General features: G+C 56.4%; 4 protein-coding genes across 4 annotated transcripts; 3 read left to right on the forward strand and 1 right to left on the reverse strand.

Moving 5' to 3' along the window:
- Positions 1-580: 580 nt before the first annotated feature.
- On the reverse strand, positions 581-1464 carry D7B24_006058 (uncharacterized protein; the record flags this gene model as incomplete). Its single annotated transcript, XM_028640199.1, has 3 exons — positions 581-660; positions 768-1015; positions 1382-1464. The coding sequence occupies 3 exons, from the start codon at positions 1462-1464 to the stop codon at positions 581-583; spliced, it is 411 nt and encodes a 136-aa protein (XP_028495603.1).
- A 579-nt stretch (positions 1465-2043) lies between these two features.
- D7B24_006059 (uncharacterized protein) lies at positions 2044-3135 on the forward strand (the record flags this gene model as incomplete). The annotated part of the gene is made up of 2 exons (XM_028640200.1): positions 2044-2292; positions 2347-3135. The coding sequence occupies 2 exons, from the start codon at positions 2044-2046 to the stop codon at positions 3133-3135; spliced, it is 1038 nt and encodes a 345-aa protein (XP_028495604.1).
- A 5087-nt stretch (positions 3136-8222) lies between these two features.
- CYP6 (Peptidyl-prolyl cis-trans isomerase cyp6) lies at positions 8223-10981 on the forward strand (the record flags this gene model as incomplete). Its single annotated transcript, XM_028640201.1, has 3 exons — positions 8223-8772; positions 9405-9507; positions 9568-10981. 3 exons carry the CDS (start codon positions 8223-8225, stop codon positions 10979-10981), a joined length of 2067 nt encoding a protein of 688 aa, XP_028495605.1.
- A 5566-nt stretch (positions 10982-16547) lies between these two features.
- On the forward strand, positions 16548-18036 carry D7B24_006061 (uncharacterized protein; the record flags this gene model as incomplete). Its single annotated transcript, XM_028640202.1, has 3 exons — positions 16548-16607; positions 16704-16811; positions 16900-18036. 3 exons carry the CDS (start codon positions 16548-16550, stop codon positions 18034-18036), a joined length of 1305 nt encoding a protein of 434 aa, XP_028495606.1.
- Between the last annotated feature and the right edge of the window lie 1606 nt (positions 18037-19642).

Genomic DNA, 19642 nt, shown 5'->3' on the forward strand with positions numbered 1-19642 from the left:
TTTAGCAGAGGTGTACCGGAGTTTTCATTCTTAGGACAGCATAGCATGCTTCTACTAACTAGGAGGCATGGTCAAGACACCACATCCACCTGTCAATCACTATTACAATCGCGACGAGTGCATGGTCACGATCGATCTCGAGGTTGAATGACACTGGCATGTCTTCTGGTGGCCATCACGAGTATGTTGGTATCGTTGTTGAGCATGGCACAGTACGTGCTCGGTCAAAACCTCGCACAGAATCACCACTAGTCAAACAAATCATTTTGGATGCATTGTATTGAGAGAATCATGAACCCATTCCCTTCCGATTTCGCCTCGTACTCTAAAGAGCCAATTTTTATCGACACGCGAGAAAAAGTGCCGAGCGATGCAACGAGCCCGTACGTAATGCACAAAAGACCCGCCAGAGGAAGGAAGCCCCAAAGAATCTCTGGCCCTCCAGACTTCCTCCCCCAATCCGCTCCGCTCCGGCCGGGCAGAGGGCGCGCCGCGGGACCCTTCGATCTCTTCTCTCCATCGGTCGAGGAGGAGGCCCGGCCGGGTGGGTATCGGTTGTCGCCCTGGGGTCGTGACCCATTTAAGTCTCCTTCTTCTTCTTGGCACCCTTGACCTTCGCGGTACCGCGCAGCGTCTTCTGGCGGTTCTTGCGCTGCTTGCCTGTGGGAACATGTTAGCTGGCTGACATGCGCTTGTGGGGCCCGCCATTGTCGTCGTCGTCTCGCTATACGATGATGACGGCGATGACGGTGGTGGTGAGGACGTACGCTGCTGCCTGCTGGCCTTCTCGATCTTGGTGGCGAGGCCGACGCGGATGAGGCGGTAGCGGGGCTCGAACTTCTTCATGGCCTCGGGGGAGTCGTAGACGAGGGCGAAGCCGGTGGTCTTGCCGCCACCGAACTGGGTGCGCAGACCGAAGACGGAGATCTGGTCCTTGACGGCCTTGTACATGGAGCCGAGCTTCTCGCGGAGCTCCTCCTTGGAGATGTTGGCACGGCCAGGGTGGAGGATGTCACTGGAACACACACGCTAGGTCAGCATATTTTGTTCTGTTGGATCACATGTCCTCGCACTCCGCGTATCCCAAGTATCTCATCCAAGAAGGCACGCTCAGGCAGTCGGACAGCCACGAGTTGTTTGGTTTGTGTGTGTGTGTGTGTGTGTGTATTGTTATTCCTCTCTTTTTTTCCCTTTTCCCTTGTCCGTTCGCAGTTCGAGTATCGATGAGAAATCGGTCGGCCTCGAGCGTGATCGTGTGGCGATCGTTGTCGGGAGGTCGGTTTCTTTTCTGCATCGTCGTGGCCTTCTCGGATTGAGAGGGGAGGATACACGGGGCAACTTGCGCAAAAGGCTGTGGGATGTCTGGAGGGTAAAAACTCACACGACCATCTGCTTGCGGCCAAGCAGGGGGTTGCGGATGAACTTGCGCGTACGCAGCGTGACGGGGGCGTCGGAATCCGCCATCTTTGCGACTGATGGGTGTTGATGTCTCGTGAGGATTGGCGAGGAGACAGGTGCCTGTTGGGTCAGTCGTTCGAGGTTGTCGAGATATTGTGATGGGGCGGCGAGAATGAAAATTCGCGGAGGGGCGGCCTACTGGTTCGCTTAGCCGTGGGCAGGCAAGCCCTAGGAATCTGTGCTGCCTTGGGGCTCAGGCCGTCGGCTGGTGTGGTCTGATCACGTGATATGGGTCCAGTCTTCCGTCGCGTCTCGCACTGTGGCTCAACTTCACCGATGGCGGTCACTACCATGGTCACGGCCGCTAATAGTCAATGCCGTGGAGCACAGTAGAATCAAGCTGCTGCGACTCAAGCAATCAAGCCCGTGAATTACTTCCCAGGAAAACTCCTGGCACTCAGAGGGAGACTTTTGTGGTTTGGAGGTTTCGCCATCACCGATAAACCCTTACTGGCCAGGCGCAAGTGCCCTTTCAGTAGCTGGGAGCTTCTACTCTCACCCGAAGCCATATCCACATTTATAATTGCTACACCAACTCAAGTAATCAACCGTGCTTGCGGTGTTGCATTTTGCGAGACTCTCACGATGGAAGACACGCGTGTGCTGTCCCAGGCCCAGGTCAATCGATTCTGTCGTCAATTCTTGCAACTAGAACGAGATCTTGATTACCCAGAAGGACCAGTCCTGCGCCAGGAGAGCACACAGAAAGCCATACACAAGCAACTGTTCTCTCCTGACGGCCCTAGCTACTCTCCGCCTGTCAGGTACCAGCTCAGAGTCCTGAAAGAATTGGTGCAGAGGGTTGAATCCAGCATTGAGGACTGGGACACCCATGTATGTGCCTGGCAACCATCCAACGTTCCCTGCTGTAGTCTAATGAGGTATCAGGGCGTCTCCGAGGATTTCATGGATGCACTTGCGGAACTGCTCGCCTCTCCCGTTCCTCCAGAGACATTTGGCGCCCAGCAAAAATCCTATGTGACATATCATCTGTCCGAGCTCACACAAACGGCGACTTCACAAGAGGCTGCAAATTCGGAAATCACACTTCTGGAGGCCCGATCTTTGATCTCGGCCTCTGGCACTACCGGCCTTCGTACGTGGGAGGCAGCGCTTCATCTGGGCCAGTATTTTTGCGTCAACCCAGAACTAATCCGCGGCAAGCGTGTACTTGAGCTCGGCGCCGGTACCGGCTATCTGGCCATTTTATGTGCGAAGCACCTCTGTGCGGCACAGGTTATTGCCTCTGACGGGTCCGACGATGTCATCAACAACTTGCCAGAGTCTTTCTTCCTGAACGACTTGCAAGACAGCCCGATAATCACTCCGATGGATCTTAAATGGGGTCACGCACTTGTCGGCACCGAGGACCAACAGTGGAACCAAGGTATGGCTATCGATGTTGTCTTCGGGGCAGACATTACGTACGATCAGAGCATCATACCACCGTTGATCGGAACCATCGAGGAGCTTTTCGGCATGTTTCCTCAGGTTGAGGTCCTCATCTCGGCAACGGAACGCAACGAGGCCACTTTCAATGCTTTTCAAAGTCGTTGCCGTGATGCAGGGATGGAGTTGAATGAGTTGTCCTTCCCGATAGCCCCGGAAGCCGAGCAGGCCGGCCCGTTCTACAGCGATGCTGTGCCTATTCGAATTTGTAGGATACGAAAATCGTGACAATACCAGGCGATTTACAGCAAGCGTCAATATCACTACTCAAATGCACCAGTTCCCAGTCCCCTCCCTGAGATGAACAGAGCCTTGAAAGAGACGCAAGGCCAATGGTAGGAACGTTTGCTCCTACCTCGGCATACTTACAGATAACCTTTTTTTTTTAGTAATTCGCCATATGCCATTACTTTGAAGAGCTGTTTGCAACGATTAATCTGTAGTTCGTCACCCTTATGTCATGTTCGCTTCAGCCATTTGCCAACTTGTCATCTGATACGCACCACGGACCATGTTGAACCCACGAGGAGTATACCTCGGGAGACTACCTCTTGAAGTATCGTTGTAGTCTCTCCATTTGACGTTGGCAACACCACCCCTTGTCTCGGACGACCTGGGCCTACAGACGGGAATGACAAGTTAGCTAAGTCGCAAGACCGGAATCTGCAAGTTGATTGAACTTCACTGAAACGCTAAACTTGGCAAGCCCTTCATCACGCTCGCGCCAGCTCAAGTCGACTGTCATCATCAGATAAGATGCAGACAGCGCCGATGGTTGGGTGGGTTGTCCCTATCAGCCGCATATCCGGACACTCAAGGTGACCCAACAAGACGCTCCGGATCTTATCCGCCGCCCATGGCCTCCTACGCCACACACAAGTCTTATGGCGAGCGCCCACTCCAGGCCTGGCCTTCAGGGCAGGCGGTCCCTTCAAAATCAGCTCGGCCGAAAGTCTGCCCCATCCAGGTGGACGTTTAAGGGTCCTACAGCTGATGTGGGGATAGAGTAGGATGCCTCTCTGCCAAGGCGTCGATCATCAGTCCATCAACGTAAGACCGCTGGTCCCGTCTCAATTACGTAGCATTCAAGAGTTTACAAGCTCGGGTCGTCTTAGCACCTCGCCTGGCGCGACCATCATACCACTGATGGGGGAGGCCGCGCGGTGTCATAGGTCATGGCTTTGCGGCTGCAGAGGCATCAAGCGTCGGTTCAGTTACGTTGTCAGCGCTCCAGTTTGACTGATGGAAACTCTTGATACGCTGTTGGTGTTGCCATGACTGATGCCCATGCATTACTGCGTGGTGCAGCCTTTCTTGTCTGGGGGGCTGCCAATGGGAGGTCCGTCCGATGTAAGGGATTTGTCTCTGAGGTCGCAAACGGAAGAAACGTATTACGCCCCGGTGAAACTCCCCGGACTCTCCATTTTCATGCAAAGCAACCTCTCACCTCGATCGGTCCGAAGGGTACATTTTGCAAAGGAGCCTGTCCGAGACCATCCTCTGGGTGAGCACAAACCAGCCGCGTGATAGCAAGCTCGACAGCCAAGTGACCAAGATCCATACCACTCGGGGGCTGGTGGTTCAATCGAGATAGCTTAGCCGCGAGAACGAAAGGGTGCACCTCTGGAGACTTGGGATGTACAAGAGAGTCAGCTGCGTGGCTGCCGCTTCGAGGCAAGCGCCCATGGCGATCTCCCACATCAAGGTTTGCATCGAGCCCAACCGCTGGTTCAAACCTGGAAAGATGCTGCAATGACCCAAAGTCAATTGCCCACGGGGAGTCGCACTGAGGGCTGGCTGGCGTATCTGGGGATGGGCGCTGCCTGATCCGCCGGCACCTACGGAACCTCCCCGCGGCGGCGGGGGCGGGCGACGACTTGCGTAAGGGCTTTTTGCCGGAGAAGGGGTGGCAGGATACAACTGGCCTCGTCCGACGAATGACACTGTGTACAGGTGATCAACTGGTGGGAACTGGTGAGATAACTCTGTCGCTGTGAGCGTCGAGCGCATGGATCTGGTCGGATGGGTTTCGCAGCTCGCGTTTGCTGGCACTTTGGTGTGTGGGTGTGCGGCTACTGGGGTTGCTAGAGCAGGCAGGACTGGCGAGGTCAAGAATGCCAGCGGCCTTCAAAGTTGTAGGAGGGGCAGGCATCATTCGAGGTGCTACGTCAGACAAGCCACACACACGCAGCAGTTGGCGGAGGAAAGGGTCCGTCTCAAGGGGGTTTTCAGGGTTTTCAGGGTTTTCAGGGAGGATTCGGACAAAGACGGTAGCAGTATTACATCTGTCACGAAACTGGGAGATGTCATGGGTGGTGTTGATGTGGTGGCAAGTCAAAGACGGGCAACGCTCTCGGCGACGAGGACTGTGGCAGAAGCGTGGCTCATTCCCCCAGATGGAGATGGATGCGTCAAAGGGTGTGGCGTGTGCTTTCCCATCCTTGCATCTGATGCATTCTGATGTGGCTCATGACGGGCTCTCAGAGAGCAAAAATGTACGTGGGACGTCGCAGTGTTCCAGAAGCTCTCGATCCAAACCGATCATTGGCCGGAGGTTCTTTTCCGAATAGAAGCCCGGGGTAAGCCAGGACAAGGGAGCTCCTTTTCTCACCGAAGTCCACACCAGGTCAAGGAGACAATTGTTTACTGGTCGCCGGGTAGGATTCCTCCAAAGAGGTGCGAGGCGAGAGATATGTTGTTCCTGTGGTGTCGTAATGTTCCAGGGTCTGACGGAAGCTTGTGGGGGTGCACTCCCACGCATGCCAATGTCGACCAAATCGAAAGACAGGCCGAACACGTCAAACACTTTACCGGTTGGGATGCACCGCGCAACGGGTGGTGCCCTCCGGATAGAGTGCCGAATGGGAGGTCGGCACGAGGGATGAAGTCATCGCTGCGGCCGCTGCACCTGTTGCTCCCCCTCGTGTGATCGCCCACGATCCTGCAAGGTACGACACAGAACAAGACGTCTACCGAGTACGTCCGACGACTGCGTGGATGGACGGTCTCGTGGGCAGGAGGCGCATGCGCCGTGGGCGATCATCAAATGGGGCAGAACCGTCGATTGTTCGATCATGGCGACTTGCCAACACAGCAGCCATGTCAGGATTGCTGAAGGGGTGTGGATTTTTGGATCACGAGTGAAGGGTGCCAGATGTGCCATCACGATCCGAGGAACCTCGTCTCCGCCTAGACACCTAACAAGGTGACTACGCACAATCAATGGCACAAGCACAAGCAGGATTGCTGGCGAAGCCGGGCAGGGTTCCCATCAGTACACAAGCGCACAGTTGACGTCGCCCCGGCTTGGCTCCCAGAAGCATTTGCTGGTGTCTCTGATCAGGGGACGTGGAGGCTACTCTAGGTTTGCCAGTGACGAATTTGCGAAAAGGAAAAACAACGTGGGCGAAAGCTTGAGACCCAGAGGCTTAGCCCAGCGCCCCGGTCCACAGGGGTTCAAGTGCGCCAGGGCGGCTTGACAGACGGCGGCTGGCAGGGGAAAGGCAGGCTTTAGGCAGGCTGTTTCAATGGTACGTCACATCCTCTGGGAAATTGACGACGAGGACAGGAGGTAATTAAATAGAATCGCCGGCAGCCTTTGTTGGTGAGTGTCCTGTGTGAAGATAATCTCCGTCAAATTTTAGACCTGCCATTCATCATTTCAAACCTGGCGACCCATTCACGAAACGAACAAAGAAGTTCAATGTACCACTGCGACGTAGCGTGGGCATCCTCAGTGCCTGCATCTGCCCCCATTCAGAGCACCCAGGCGGCGGCCGCTGCTGGTGCCTCCCCTGACGGCGCCCAGGACGCACGCTCGACGTCGATAAGAAGACCATCGCCACACGGCGGTGACGAGCACCACGACTACGACCATCAGCGCCACAGGCTGCCACTAGCGCTTGCCCGGAACCATCCACTGCTGACGCCTTATCGTCAACTGCGATCGCCACCCTCCCTCATTGTGCTATCCTTGTCTCGGCCGGCACGAATACCATCGGGAGCCGCCGTCGATAGCACAAATTGATTCCTCTCTGTGCTGTACATATCCAAGTACATCAGGGAGGGTACCGGATCTGTACCGTACTGGTGTTGGCTGGGCTGGCTCGCAGACTGGGCACTAAGTTTGATTTGATAGCGCATAGTGCTGGACGAATTGCACCACGCCAAACGACTAAAATCAACTGGGAAGGCGGTTACCGGGCGGCACAGGAGCTACGTCCGGCAGCCCCTCCCCTCTTCCTCCTGATTGTCCCCCCCCCATACCTTTCGTATCCATCCAATCCGACCCATCTCCAACATCGGCGGACCCCCTTGGCTGCCCCCCCTACCCCCTCGCTCCGACCTGGCCAGAACGTCGAGAACGAGGTCGATGCGACATTGAGACCCATTCTGTTCGCCCATCTTGATATCATCACGCCCCAGCACATTGCGCCATCATTCCGCTAGTTGATCGAACGGATCTTCTTGAACGGCACGGTTGATCCCAAACCTTGGAAGAGGAACACTTCGGTTCGACACGACACGAGGATCCATTTCTCACTCATATACTCTGACTGCCGTGCCTTTTTTTATTTTTATTCTTTTGACCCTTCAGAATTGTCCAACGTCCCCAACCACTGCCTCCCCACCCCATTGCAACGCACAGCTGTCGCGCAAGGCCTGGTCGTCCTGACACCCCCATACCTGCCGCACGCTCGATCAGAATCACGTACCAATCAACCTGCACCAACCTGCCACCACCATCCTGCCACCACCAACGCCAGTCTCTGCAATACCAAGGCATCCCAGACTGGATCTTCATGCATGCGTCTTAACCTGACCCTGCCTGCATCTCCCACCGGATCACAATCATCTCGACACCACCACCAGGTGTGCCTACGACCGAGACTGCGGGAACAGCGCACCGCCACCACCCTCCATCACGTAAATCGACACACCTAGAGCTCAAGCTGACAGGAGCTATCGCTGCTCCGTCTGCCTACCTCTCATTACGACTCTTCGCCTCGGTACCCTCTTTCGCCTCACGGACGAAGCCCGAAACCGCTTTGACTTATATATCTTCCCGTCCCCATACACTTCCAGACTGTCTCAATACCAGTCGACATCTCCCTGACAAACCCCGGTACCCCCACTTTCCTCAACCACGCACACCACCAGTGGCCCAAACATTCCTCTCCCGGCAGAAGACTTGACTAGTCTGAACTCACGAGACGCACGACGTGGACCCTTACGACGCCCTGCGAAGTTTTCACTTGCCCTTCCCGCACGTCATAAGTAAACAAAACAACCCGTAACCACGACACGGGCTTTCAATGGGCTCGTCATTAGTCCAACGACACCCATCATTCACCCTTCGCATCAACGCCCAAGGCACGTCGCCAGTCACCTCAAGTCTCTACGAGCCTATCATGGACGCATCGGCTCCCAGCTTCGCCATGCAGCGCTATCTCGACCTCCACAACCAACACGAAGAACTCCGCCAAAACTTGGACACCATCCGAACAACAGCCATGTTCTCGACGAGTACCACCTCGCTGACATCGTCGCCGGCTGTATCGCCCACCCGTAGCTCCTGTACGCCTTTCGGCCAGTATCCTTCTAGCAGGCGTCACAGTCGTCGATCTTCGCTTGCCGGTCCTCCCCGAACGCGCCGGAGCAGCACCTCGCTGCAGCCCCTGGCCGACGAATCAATCCTGTACCAAGTCGCCGAGGAGGAGCGCCGTCTCTTCGACGTCAACGAGGGCATGAAGCGTGCCCTCACAGAGCTGCTCAACGGCCATGAAGCCAAAGCCGACGGCGCCTTCCGAACTTGGGTTCAATGCCGGTTAATGGACACGGAGAAGGAGCTTCGCTCCGAGAGACGTAGGAAGAGCGCGCCATAGCGCGGCACGCGTTGACTTTCGCACTCTCTACCGTCATGGAGACGCATCTTCATTTTCATACAGCGTGGGATCCTCACCAGGATAGTGGCATTTCGGAGTTCAGGATTCGTTGTGAGGACACCACTTCGGAAAGGAAACAAAAGGAATAGAGCCAGGATGGCTTGAATGCATGATCCGGCGTGGTCGATGTATGATACCCTGACGCAACAGCCGTCGATTTTGTCTTGTTGTGTCCTTGATTGCAAGGACCTTTATCATAGTATTAGCACAAAATTTCAAATTACCTCTATTCGGGGTTTATTAGTGACCTGGTCATAGGATCTCGTCGAGCTTCAGACTGATCGTTGCTGTGTACCAGCTGTCAAATTATATGGTACCTGTGAAATAAATTGCGGACCCACATAATTTCTCCGAGTGACATGCCTTGACCAGCCATACGTCACAGTGCATGACTAAGCATATCCTTCGACTTGGCAGGAAGCTTCAACCCATGCGCCTCTAGTCTTCTAGAACGCTGGGTGAACACCTTGGGCATGCCGTGAGCCTTTCCGTCGCAACACACTTACCCGTCCATTCATCTTCAATACATTGGGACCCCTCACGCACAAAGAGACCTCCAAGGACAGCAGCTCACCATGTCGGTGCTCCTTGAGACCAGCTCTGGGGACATTGTCATTGACCTGCTGGTTGACTATGCACCAAAGCTCTGCGAAAAGTAAGTCGTCCAACATGCCGTCCCGTACAGCTCATGCTCAGCTAACCAGCTCCCGCGCAGCTTTCTGAAGCTCTGCAAAGCCAAGTACTATAATTTCTCTCCGATACACTCGATTCAAAAATCCTTCTCCTTCCAGACCGGTGACCCATTGGGTCCCACGTCGAAAGAATCCGATGGCGGCACATCCATCTGGGGGCTCCTGTCGGGCGACAGCAAACAGAAGACGTTCCCGGCGTTATTCCATCCAAAGCTGAAGCATCTCGAACGCGGTACCGTCAGCATGGCCACGGCGCCATCCGATTCCGACCCCGAGACGAGGTTCGCGGCCTCGCAATTCATCGTCACGCTGGGCGAGGAGACGGACTTTCTCGACGGCAAGGCGGCCATCTTTGGCAAGGTCGTCGAGGGGTTCGACGTCCTGGAGAAGATCAATGAGGCCATCGTCAACGACAAGGGCCACCCGCTCATCGACATCCGCATCAAGCACACAGTCATCCTCGACGACCCGTACCCAGACCCGCCAGGCCTGCGCGAGCCCAGCAGCTCGCCGCCGCCTACCAAGGCGCAGCTCGCGACGGTGCGCATCGCCGACGAGGCGGCGCTGCACGAGGACGACGCCCTCGGCGAGGACGCCATTGAGAAGCGCCGCCGCGACAGGGAGGCGCGCGCCCAGGCCCTGACGCTCGAGATGATGGGCGACCTGCCGTTCGCCGAGGTCGCGCCGCCCGAGAATATCCTCTTCGTCTGCAAGCTCAACCCCGTCACGACGGACGGCGACCTCGAGCTCATCTTTGGGCGGTTCGGTACCATTCTCAGCTGCGAGGTCATTCGCGACAAGAAGACGGGCGACAGCCTGCAGTACGCTTTCATCGAGTATGGTGACAAGGCGTCGTGCGAGGCTGCCTACTTCAAGATGCAGGACGTCCTCATTGACGACCGAAGGATTCACGTGGATTTCTCGCAGAGCGTGAGCAAGCTCAGCGATGTGTGGAGGAACGACACCAACAAGAAACGCAAGAAGAACGCATCTCGCGGAGGCTGGGGAGGCATCGACGAGCTTGAGAAGAGGAGGCAGTACCGTGATCAAGACGATGCCCGTCACGGCGACAATTACAACCTCGTGTACGGTGACGAGGAGATGAAGGGTCGTCACGAGCGAGGGCAAGGGGGACAGGGAGAAGCTCCGTCGGCCGAGAGTGGACGTGATGACCGGCGCGACGATCGACGAGAGGACCGACAACATGGTGAAGGATCCCGGCCTTTGAACCGAAGCCGCAGCCCGCGGAGACGCGACGATCAAAGACGCGACGATAGAAGACGCGACGATCGACGGTACGATGATCGAGATCGTAACAGATCTGGCTATCGCGATACCCGGCGCAAGGATGACCGGTACGATAGACGACGCGATGGCCAGGACAGTGACAGAGATCGAGACCGATACCAGGACCACGGGAGGCCTAGGCGGAGATAGGAATCAATGTCTCCTTGTCCCTATCCATACTCATCTTGACTACCTACTTGCAGCGGACACCGACACGCCTTGAAGCTCGCTTTCTATCCCCGACTCACGTCCCTCCCCACAATGTCGATCCGGGTCCATGTGGATTTTGACTACAGCCCGCCCGAGCCTGTCGTCGGTGGGCGACGATCATGAGCGCTTGCACCGCCCCCGGATCCCCCCGTACTCAACTGATATTCACCAAAAGGAATGGCTGAGGCTGTGCAGTGTGGCAGGCTGTCTCCCATCTGCCAAGATCACAGGGTCGAAGATAAAACGGGAAGAGGAAAGGCCTACGCGGATACATTCCTTGCCTCCTGCAGTCAAGCGTCCGGATAACTCATCCGGCTGTCGATGAAATGCACCCCAATTCGACTATCCGCGCCATGTTTGTTTGAGAGTTAGTGGCCGGGTCTCGTCATTTCGATCGCTATCCACTTCGATTCCGTTGAGGTTTGCGGTTCATCAGGCCTGACAATACTCGACGTGACGTATCTCTGTTCGAGAACATTGTCTTCTCCGGGCCCTCATCCTATGTCCTGTCGATGCAGCAACCCGAATGCACCCCTAGGTCAGAGAGTTAGCTCGTGGTGTTTTTGAAGCAGCCTTTCTCGGACCAAGATGGACTGAAGCGCAATATCGCATCTAGCTCCTGAGAGTCAAATCTCCACGGCAAAAGTATCATGTCTCTAGCTACGCCGCTCCGCCGCGTTCCAAAGACTGAATGCTACTCATCCTGTAGCATGTATTATTCGGCTTGAGACCAGCTTCAACAGGCCGAATGCGTGACCTGCCGTGACACAGGCGCTCCGTCGATAGGCCTGCTATTCCCTCGAGATATTGTGGAATCGGAGTCGGCGCACGAACTATGGTCTTTGTACTACCTGAACTATTCCACCCGCTCCCGCCAAGACCCTGGAAGCAGGACAAAGGCCATCATGTGTGTCACCTGTTGGTCTGGTCTAGCTTCATTCCGTGACCCTAAGCCGGCATTCCGAATAAGCGATACCGATCTAGATGATCTCCAGGACCAAAGAGCTGGCTCGCGACGAGTTGCGTAACGCTCGCACTCGCGCCCCGTCCATCGTGTCTAACACAACACTTCGTTTGCGCCGTCATATAGGAGCACGGGCACACATGCATCGAGCATCACAGGCAGCTCCACTGTCGTCACTGCACGACCATGAAGATGCTGCGGTGATGACCTACAGCGTTGCAATGCCGAATCAAGCCACGGAGTGGACCTCTCCCTACTGCTCCCCTGCAACAACATTTTCGACAGGTGCACGCAGCATGTGTATGGCGGTCTTCATCCTGTGAGGGCCGACGTGGTCAAGTCGCGCTCAGACGACCAGCCAGGGCACGTTCCGGTTCCCTGCAGGTTAAGACTTTGGCCGGTCGATGCTGACAGCGGGGAGATGCACTGAGCCGCAGGGAGCTAGGAAGAATCTTCCGCACCCGCCTTTTCCCGCCCTCGGGGCAGGGTAGGGCTCAAGCGGCAACGTGTACGGGCGGCGCCTGGCAGTGACGTGATGTGAGGCACATCACAGCCTAGACCTCTTGTTCGTGACGAGACCAGCTGTTCAGCTACCAATGGACAGAGGTGGGCGTCTGTCGAAGAACCCTGCTCATGGGGCGCTACTGTTGCACGCCCTTGCGACGTGCTTTCGGCTCCTCGATACGAATTGCCCCCGTCGGCTGCGTTTTCTGATCTGGATGATCTGTGGCTGTGAGGGAATGCAAGTTGGACGATGAAACCTCCGGTTCTAAGACGTGCAGACAAGGTGAGGGGAACAAGGTCTGGGAGAGAAACATGGCCAGATGTCTTAGCTGTCGTACGGTGCCAACCAGACATGTTGTCCAGCATCAAACGATCCGCAGAAACTCTGTCGGACACGCGCGCACGTGGAGGACGTTCGTTGCTATCGCTCCGCCAGCACGACATTCGTCGCAGCCCTGGCACCCGCCGTCGGGGGTTACGCAGGGCGAGTGAAAAGCCGCCTGCGTTTAGTCGCCACAAGGCTACGCCATGACGAGCGCCGTGAAGAACAAGGACCAGGGCCTTCAACGGGATGGGTGCATGGGTGCATGGGTGCATGGGTCGAAACTGCGGTCGATGATTGTCGCGGTCGATGCCATGATCGGTCGCAGCGGGACCCGAACCCACGCAGCGGCTGGAGACATGCATCGCCAAACGACTACCCGGTCATCTCGACCTGGTTCTCGGAGTCGGAGTCCCCCAGTCTCCTCCCTCGGGCAAATCTGGCGGGCGCCACGATGGGTATATGCATTCAAACCTCCGCCGCTGGCGGCCAGGGCTAGACTGGACGACGCCGTGCGCAGTTCGCCAACGACAATGCAGTGGTGGGCGAAGGCACAACACACACCAAGAAGGCTCTGCCGAACGATCCTACAAAGGGCTTCCGTCGATTGAGGGGGGTTGGACATCGATACAGATCGGCCTATCAGATCCCTCGAGATGACTACATCTCCCTGTAGTTTGTGAACATGACACCCTGTGACTGGCCTCCTCACAAGCAGACTGCTCACCTTACTTTCCTCTTCTCCTCTCAGCCTAATTTTATCACAGTGGTGTGCGTGATTGCATATGCACGCACTCAGGCGGGTGACCTCCGCGGATTCTTTGCGACGGGCATGCAGTCCAGTCTGCCCGCATATTGACATTTCGCCAAATACGATATCCCGATGAAACATGGAGCGCGCAGAATTGGTGCTGGGGCCTAGGAGCATAGCCCATGGCGGGGGTACATGTACCACAACGCGACCATTGCTGGCGCGAGCAGAGCGAGGCACAGCACACCCACCAACTTTCTTTCTTCCCCAAGTACCAAATCATGTATGATTGGGTTGGGTCACCAAACACTGAATCTCGCTTTTGCAAGCTCAGGGAGATATTGGTGCGTCGGGCTGCAGACACCATTCATCCTTGTGGCCCAATGACCGTTGTTGCCGAGACCGGGCAGCTTGAGTCTTGAATACGACAAACATGTCCAGCCGACTACCGGCAATGAGCAAGCATAGGCTACGCGGGAAAGGTCATGCTGTCACAGGTTTGCTCGACGGCGACCGCTACCCCATCGCATTCCTGTTTTGGTGCGTCACGATGAGCTGGCGGCCGTCTGTCTCCGGAGCACAATCTTTACTTGTGGATCTACGTACATACACGCACATGCGTGCCTCACTGTGTGCCCTGTCAGTTTCTGTCAGCTGCTTGGTGCTGGGGGGCAAGGACAACAGTCTGTCGGATGTTTGACTACTACCAAGCCCATTTGGTCCGCAAACCGTGTAGTTGTCAAGGGAATTGGCCAACCCTTATACCAGCGCCTTCCGACGGATTGCTCATGCTATGAAGCAGAGCAGCATAACAACCAATTCCAATCGGACCTGCGGCATACTTTCCACTGCCTTCAAGATTGACTTGTTTGATCCCTCCTTATTGTTGTTGCTGACTTCGGGTTCCTCCCCAAGCTACCACACCCGAAAGAATAGCACTCTCTTTGAATGGAGGACGAGACAGCTATAGGTCGCACCGTGGCGTCTCAGCAGGAGAACTAACTCCAAGGAGCACATTGACCACGGTATACGTGCGTCACGCACAACCTTTCATATCTCATATGAAATAGTACCAAGTAACCGAGCACGATGGAGCATCACCGAGGAACAGGCCGGTGCGGCGCGGGGGAGGAGACTTCTCATCACATTCCTCAGCAGACAGACCTGTATTGTGAGATGACTGGTCATACAGCTCGCGGTTTGCCGTCTCCAGCTCCAGTGGCACGCGAGGTCCCTTTCATCCAGAAAGGGCAGCCTTGATCGACACCACATCCAAGTTTTGTTTTCTTGCTTGTCTTTCTGCCTTCTCTTGCGGACGTTGATGGCCGAACACTGCGCGGCACGATAAGACCAAACATCAAAGCCGCCACGTCTGGCCAACGCTTGAGGAGAGCCTTTGGTGTAATTGCGCTGGCACGAGACAAATAGGTTGTCCTCTTGAGCCAACGCATAATTCTGCAGCCTCTTGCCGCCCTCACAGCAGGCAGGTAGCCCAAACAACTACCCCTTTCAATACGACGTGGCGAATCAGTTCGGCATCGGGACCTGAGCCGCAGGCATGGACGAGCGCGCGCTTGATCTGCATTGCAGCACGCGCGCCTTGAAGTCTGGCTTTCCGATTCCCACCCATATTCCCTCCCCCCCGGTTCAGGGGATCTGGCAGCCATGGTGTGTCGCAGATCCTTGAGCTGACTGTCAAGGTCTTTTTATTGGATGCTCAGGTTCGACAGCTGAGCATGATGGTCTCAAATAGTCTCAGTACTCATCGAAATCTTTACATTGCGTCGTCTAATTACCAGGCTGTTGGCTAAAGACGTCTCTTTTTGGGGGGGTCTGAGCTACGTAGGTGGAACATCTCGATATCACGTCTGGGCTCCAAGCGATCCAGACTATCACAGAATCCACCTGTCGGGCTGTTTGCGAACTGATCTCTCCCACATCGGCCACGCGGACAGAATGGCAAAACCCTTCCAACGTCTCGAACGGGACAAGGTATCCCCTACTGCCATGCGAGGGTGTTGACGAGTGTGTGGAGGGACGAAGAGAGCCTCTGCGGGTCTATGCAGCAATCCGCCTTGGCTGTACTCACATGGAGCCTGTCATCTAGAAGCACTGCTAGTACCCATACTTCTGCAGATGTCTGTGTGGCTAACACTCGTGAAATAAAGGGAGAAATGGAGACAGAGAGAATGTGCACGAGCCGACATTGGTCAATTGAAGGTGTCCCTTCACGAATAGAACAAAAACAGAGTGATGACTTGCCCCAACACAATATGCTCTCTACGAACACATACACAATCGAACTCGGGTGGTACCTACTGACTATAACACGCCGAGCTGCAGCAGCTTTGTCGAGATGGCCCTCTTCGGGGTCACCAAGTTCATCACGCTTTGCCCCTCCCCCTTTTCTACTACACTTCACTCTAGCTGTGAGACGGTGAACAAGAGGACAAGTGTTTGGGAGCTCCAGACGAGCACAAGCTGGCAAGTTTCTGACCCATCTTTCAAACAGCATAGTCTGACAAGAAAAGGCGGATCGTCCCCTTCTCCTTTCAACGAGAGACCGACGTTCCGGACAGAACGTCCTTCCCCACGGCCCCAGCGCCCTAGACTTCCAGCCGCAGGTCGAGTTCGAGCTCCGACGCCGAACCTGAACCTGGACCCAAGGACGACGTCGACGGCTGGCGCCTTCTGCTGATGAAACGAGCTGTTGGCACGACAGGTTGTCAACGCCATCGCTAGGATCGCACAGCCCTCTCTCGCTTACTGCAACACACACACATACATACACGACCCCGAGCTGGACACTATAACAAAGATCATGGTCACGCCAGTCTGTTACCCAAACCAAGGAAGAAGATATAACCGTACCGGCCCGCCGTTCCCCGGGTCCTTCCTTGAGCGCGTCCAGCGATATCCCCTACCCACCCTCGCGTCAAACGTCCGGCCGCCGCCTCTCGACACAATGAACGAGCGAGAGGCAGACTCGGACACGACGCCGCCACGTAAGCGCATTGCTGTTGCTGTATGTTTCCGGTCCTGTCACGTCGGGAGCCGACTCGAGCACGTTCCCTCCGTCCACAGTCACGTCGAACTGACATGTCTCCTCGTCGCCTCGTAGTGCACGCGGTGCAGGAAGCGAAAGATCCGATGTAGCGGCGATCCGGGCGACGGCTTACCATGTCACAATTGCAAAAATGCCGGTGCCGAGCCGTGTCAATTTTTGAGGGTAAGAAACAGAGCTCATGCCACATCCCAACCCCTGGCCGTGCATAGTGAGAATTGAGAATGTCCATGTCAACTGAACACCACGGCAGGTTGCCTCACAAGAAACGACAATCATCCAGACCGATCGAGGGTTCGCGTATGATATAGATACGGCCAGGGCCTACCAAGTTCGAGGGATCATTCCGTCAGCCTTCCCGCCACAGTACCCTCCCGATTTGCAGGATGGTCTCACCCGGTTTCCTTCGCCGTCAGCCAGCTACAACTCTACGGCGCGATACCAGGGCATTCCAAGCTGGACGTCGGCATACTGTGATGAAACTGCCGACTTCTCGAACATGGGTTACCACCCCTCTTACTACAGCCAGGACCCAGCGTACCTGTACAGGATGGCCTCGGCCACAGAACGAACCGAGCCAAGCAGCTTGTTATACGGAGATGTCGGCGCCAACTACAACTACGGGCAGCGTCCTGTAGCCAGCGGCGACTCGCCCAACTTTTCCCTCAGCAGTGTGGCGGCATCATTGCCGAGTTCGAACGACAGTAGGTTACTTCCCACGCCGGTCAACAGGACCCTGGCCAGCTCTGGTGCGTCGATCTACCGCGCGGATGAGACATCACCTTACAGCTATAAGGCGCAGAACGGGACGGCAACGCTTTCTTCTCCTGTCGTCAGTCTTTCTGAGGACTCAGGGGGTTACCTCAGCTGCGAGAGCTCGCCAGCGCCAGCATATCAGGCCTCATCCGGGCCCCCCTCGGCCAGCGGCAGCGCCAGCAGCACAAGCAGCGCAAGCAATCGCATGTCCATGTCCATGTGCTGCGGCACGGACGGCTACTCGACCTCCTCGTCCATCTTCTCGAACTCGGAGCTGCGCGCGCCAGGTTCTGGTAGCGATTCCTCCTATGACTACGGCGACACACTGCGCAGGAGCAGCGGCACGCCGCTTCTCTCCAACGGCCAGCCGTACAAGGTACCGCAGCAGCCCACGCCATCCATGCCCTCCCACCGTTCGGGCACGCACAGCCATCACGATCATCATTCGGCCCTCTCGGCCGCAGCTTATCTGCTGTCCGGCCTCAGTGATCCTGGTACCGCCGGCGGACCTGGGACAGACATCTCGGGAGCTACTGCAGTAGGCGGTGGGGGTAACGTTGGCAGCGGCAGCAGTGCCATGGGACATGCCGACGTACAGACCCGGGTTCCTGTCGGCAGCCTGCCTGCAGCCTAGGCCGCTGCCCTGCATTTCGCCTCTTCCCTTTCTCTTCTTTTCATTTACATGTCACTCTTCATTTGATCTTCTCTCATGCCTATCACACCCCTCCCCCCCCCCGTCCCCCGTCCCCTGTCCACCCCTTTTCTCCCCCACGCCCCCTCCCTCAGCAGCAACCTTCCAGCCCTGACTGGAGAATTCCGTCACAGCCACATGCACATCCACAGGTACGAGAAGAGGATACACGACTGGAGGAGGGGCTTGACGTGAGGTGACGATAGGATTCATCTGTCGTGCGGCTGCGGGGTCTGCATCGCCCCCTGCAGTGCGTGAATGACGACGAGAACGAGCATCCTCGGCTGCTGTCATGGTGTGTTGGAGCCCTCTGCCCATGTTGATGCTTCCCCCCTCTTCCTTCTCCTGTCGCCCTGTCTCGGTTTCCCCTCGGGTCTTTTCCGCCTGTGCTGTGGGTGTCATGGGATGCATGCACATCTGGTGGCGGTGGCGGCTAATCCTGTCTACTCCCATCCGCTATGGTGCTTTGCTTGCCTTGCTCCGGGTTTGAAGGCGCAGGGCAGCTCACGGACTCGAGCTCTCCAGCATCTGGGTAACGGATCAAACACCACCCTGGTTTCCTCGCCTCGTTACCTCTCCCCCAGTACCCCTTGCGCCTCAACCGCCACTATCCTATTTCCATTCACCTTGTCAACTTCAAACACGAGATATCGAGAGCCTTGTCCTTCCCACCTGCAGCCTCCACGGTCACAAGCGCCCTCCTGCCACTTAGCCACCCGGGCCATTTTTTCTCGGGCCTGTCAGACTAGACGGGCGCCACTACCACCCTCGATGCCCTTCCCAACGCGAGGTGGCGTATACACACGCAGAGCGTCACGGCTGCAAGGGGCAGCAGGATGTAAGGTTTGGTGACCTGTCAGTCAGCCGGCAGTCATCATCCGTTCTCGACCGCGGGCGAGGCCCGGCTGGATACAGTGGTGCCTGTACACGTGGCTCAACGGCCCAACAGCAGCCTCTTCAGGTCCTCTTACCTGCGTGCTTGGGTGCCACGGCCCCGATGGCTACGACTACGGACAGATCTCCCTCTCTGGAGCCGACGACTTCCCTCTTCCAACCCCCCCTTTCCATGCCCCACCCGAGAAAACCACGAAAGGGGGGGGTGGGGGGCATGAGAGAGGCGAAGGGTGACACTTCCCGACCTCCCACCTCGCCCTTGACTGTCACATACCTACCCAGGTACTTCTTTCTACGTGGTGGCGTGGTCCCCGCATGATACCCAATACCCAGTCTCGGGTTCGATCGTCTCAGCTTGGCTCGCGGTACATCTCATGGCTCGGGCCGCGACTGGACAAGGCCCTCATCCGAAGGGGGCCCCCCTTTCGTCCTCCTCCTCCCCGCGCCACCCCCAGGTCAGCCAGGTCAGGCTCGGTCAGCGGTCGTCGGTGCCTGATCTACTCCTGCCGCACCTTTTCTCCCGCTACGCCGTATTTCTATTCATCCCGTCAACCCATTGGTCCTTTTCACGACCTGTTGGTGTTCGACACGGCAACCGAGTTCGACTTGGTTCTCGAAAAGGGTGTGCCGCTGCGACTTGTCTGTGTACAGCGAT

The sequence above is a fragment of the Verticillium nonalfalfae genome, assembly GCF_003724135.2.
Source record: "Verticillium nonalfalfae strain VnAa140/NRRL 66861 chromosome Unknown scaffold_40, whole genome shotgun sequence".
In the NCBI taxonomy this organism is placed as follows: domain Eukaryota; kingdom Fungi; phylum Ascomycota; class Sordariomycetes; order Glomerellales; family Plectosphaerellaceae; genus Verticillium; species Verticillium nonalfalfae.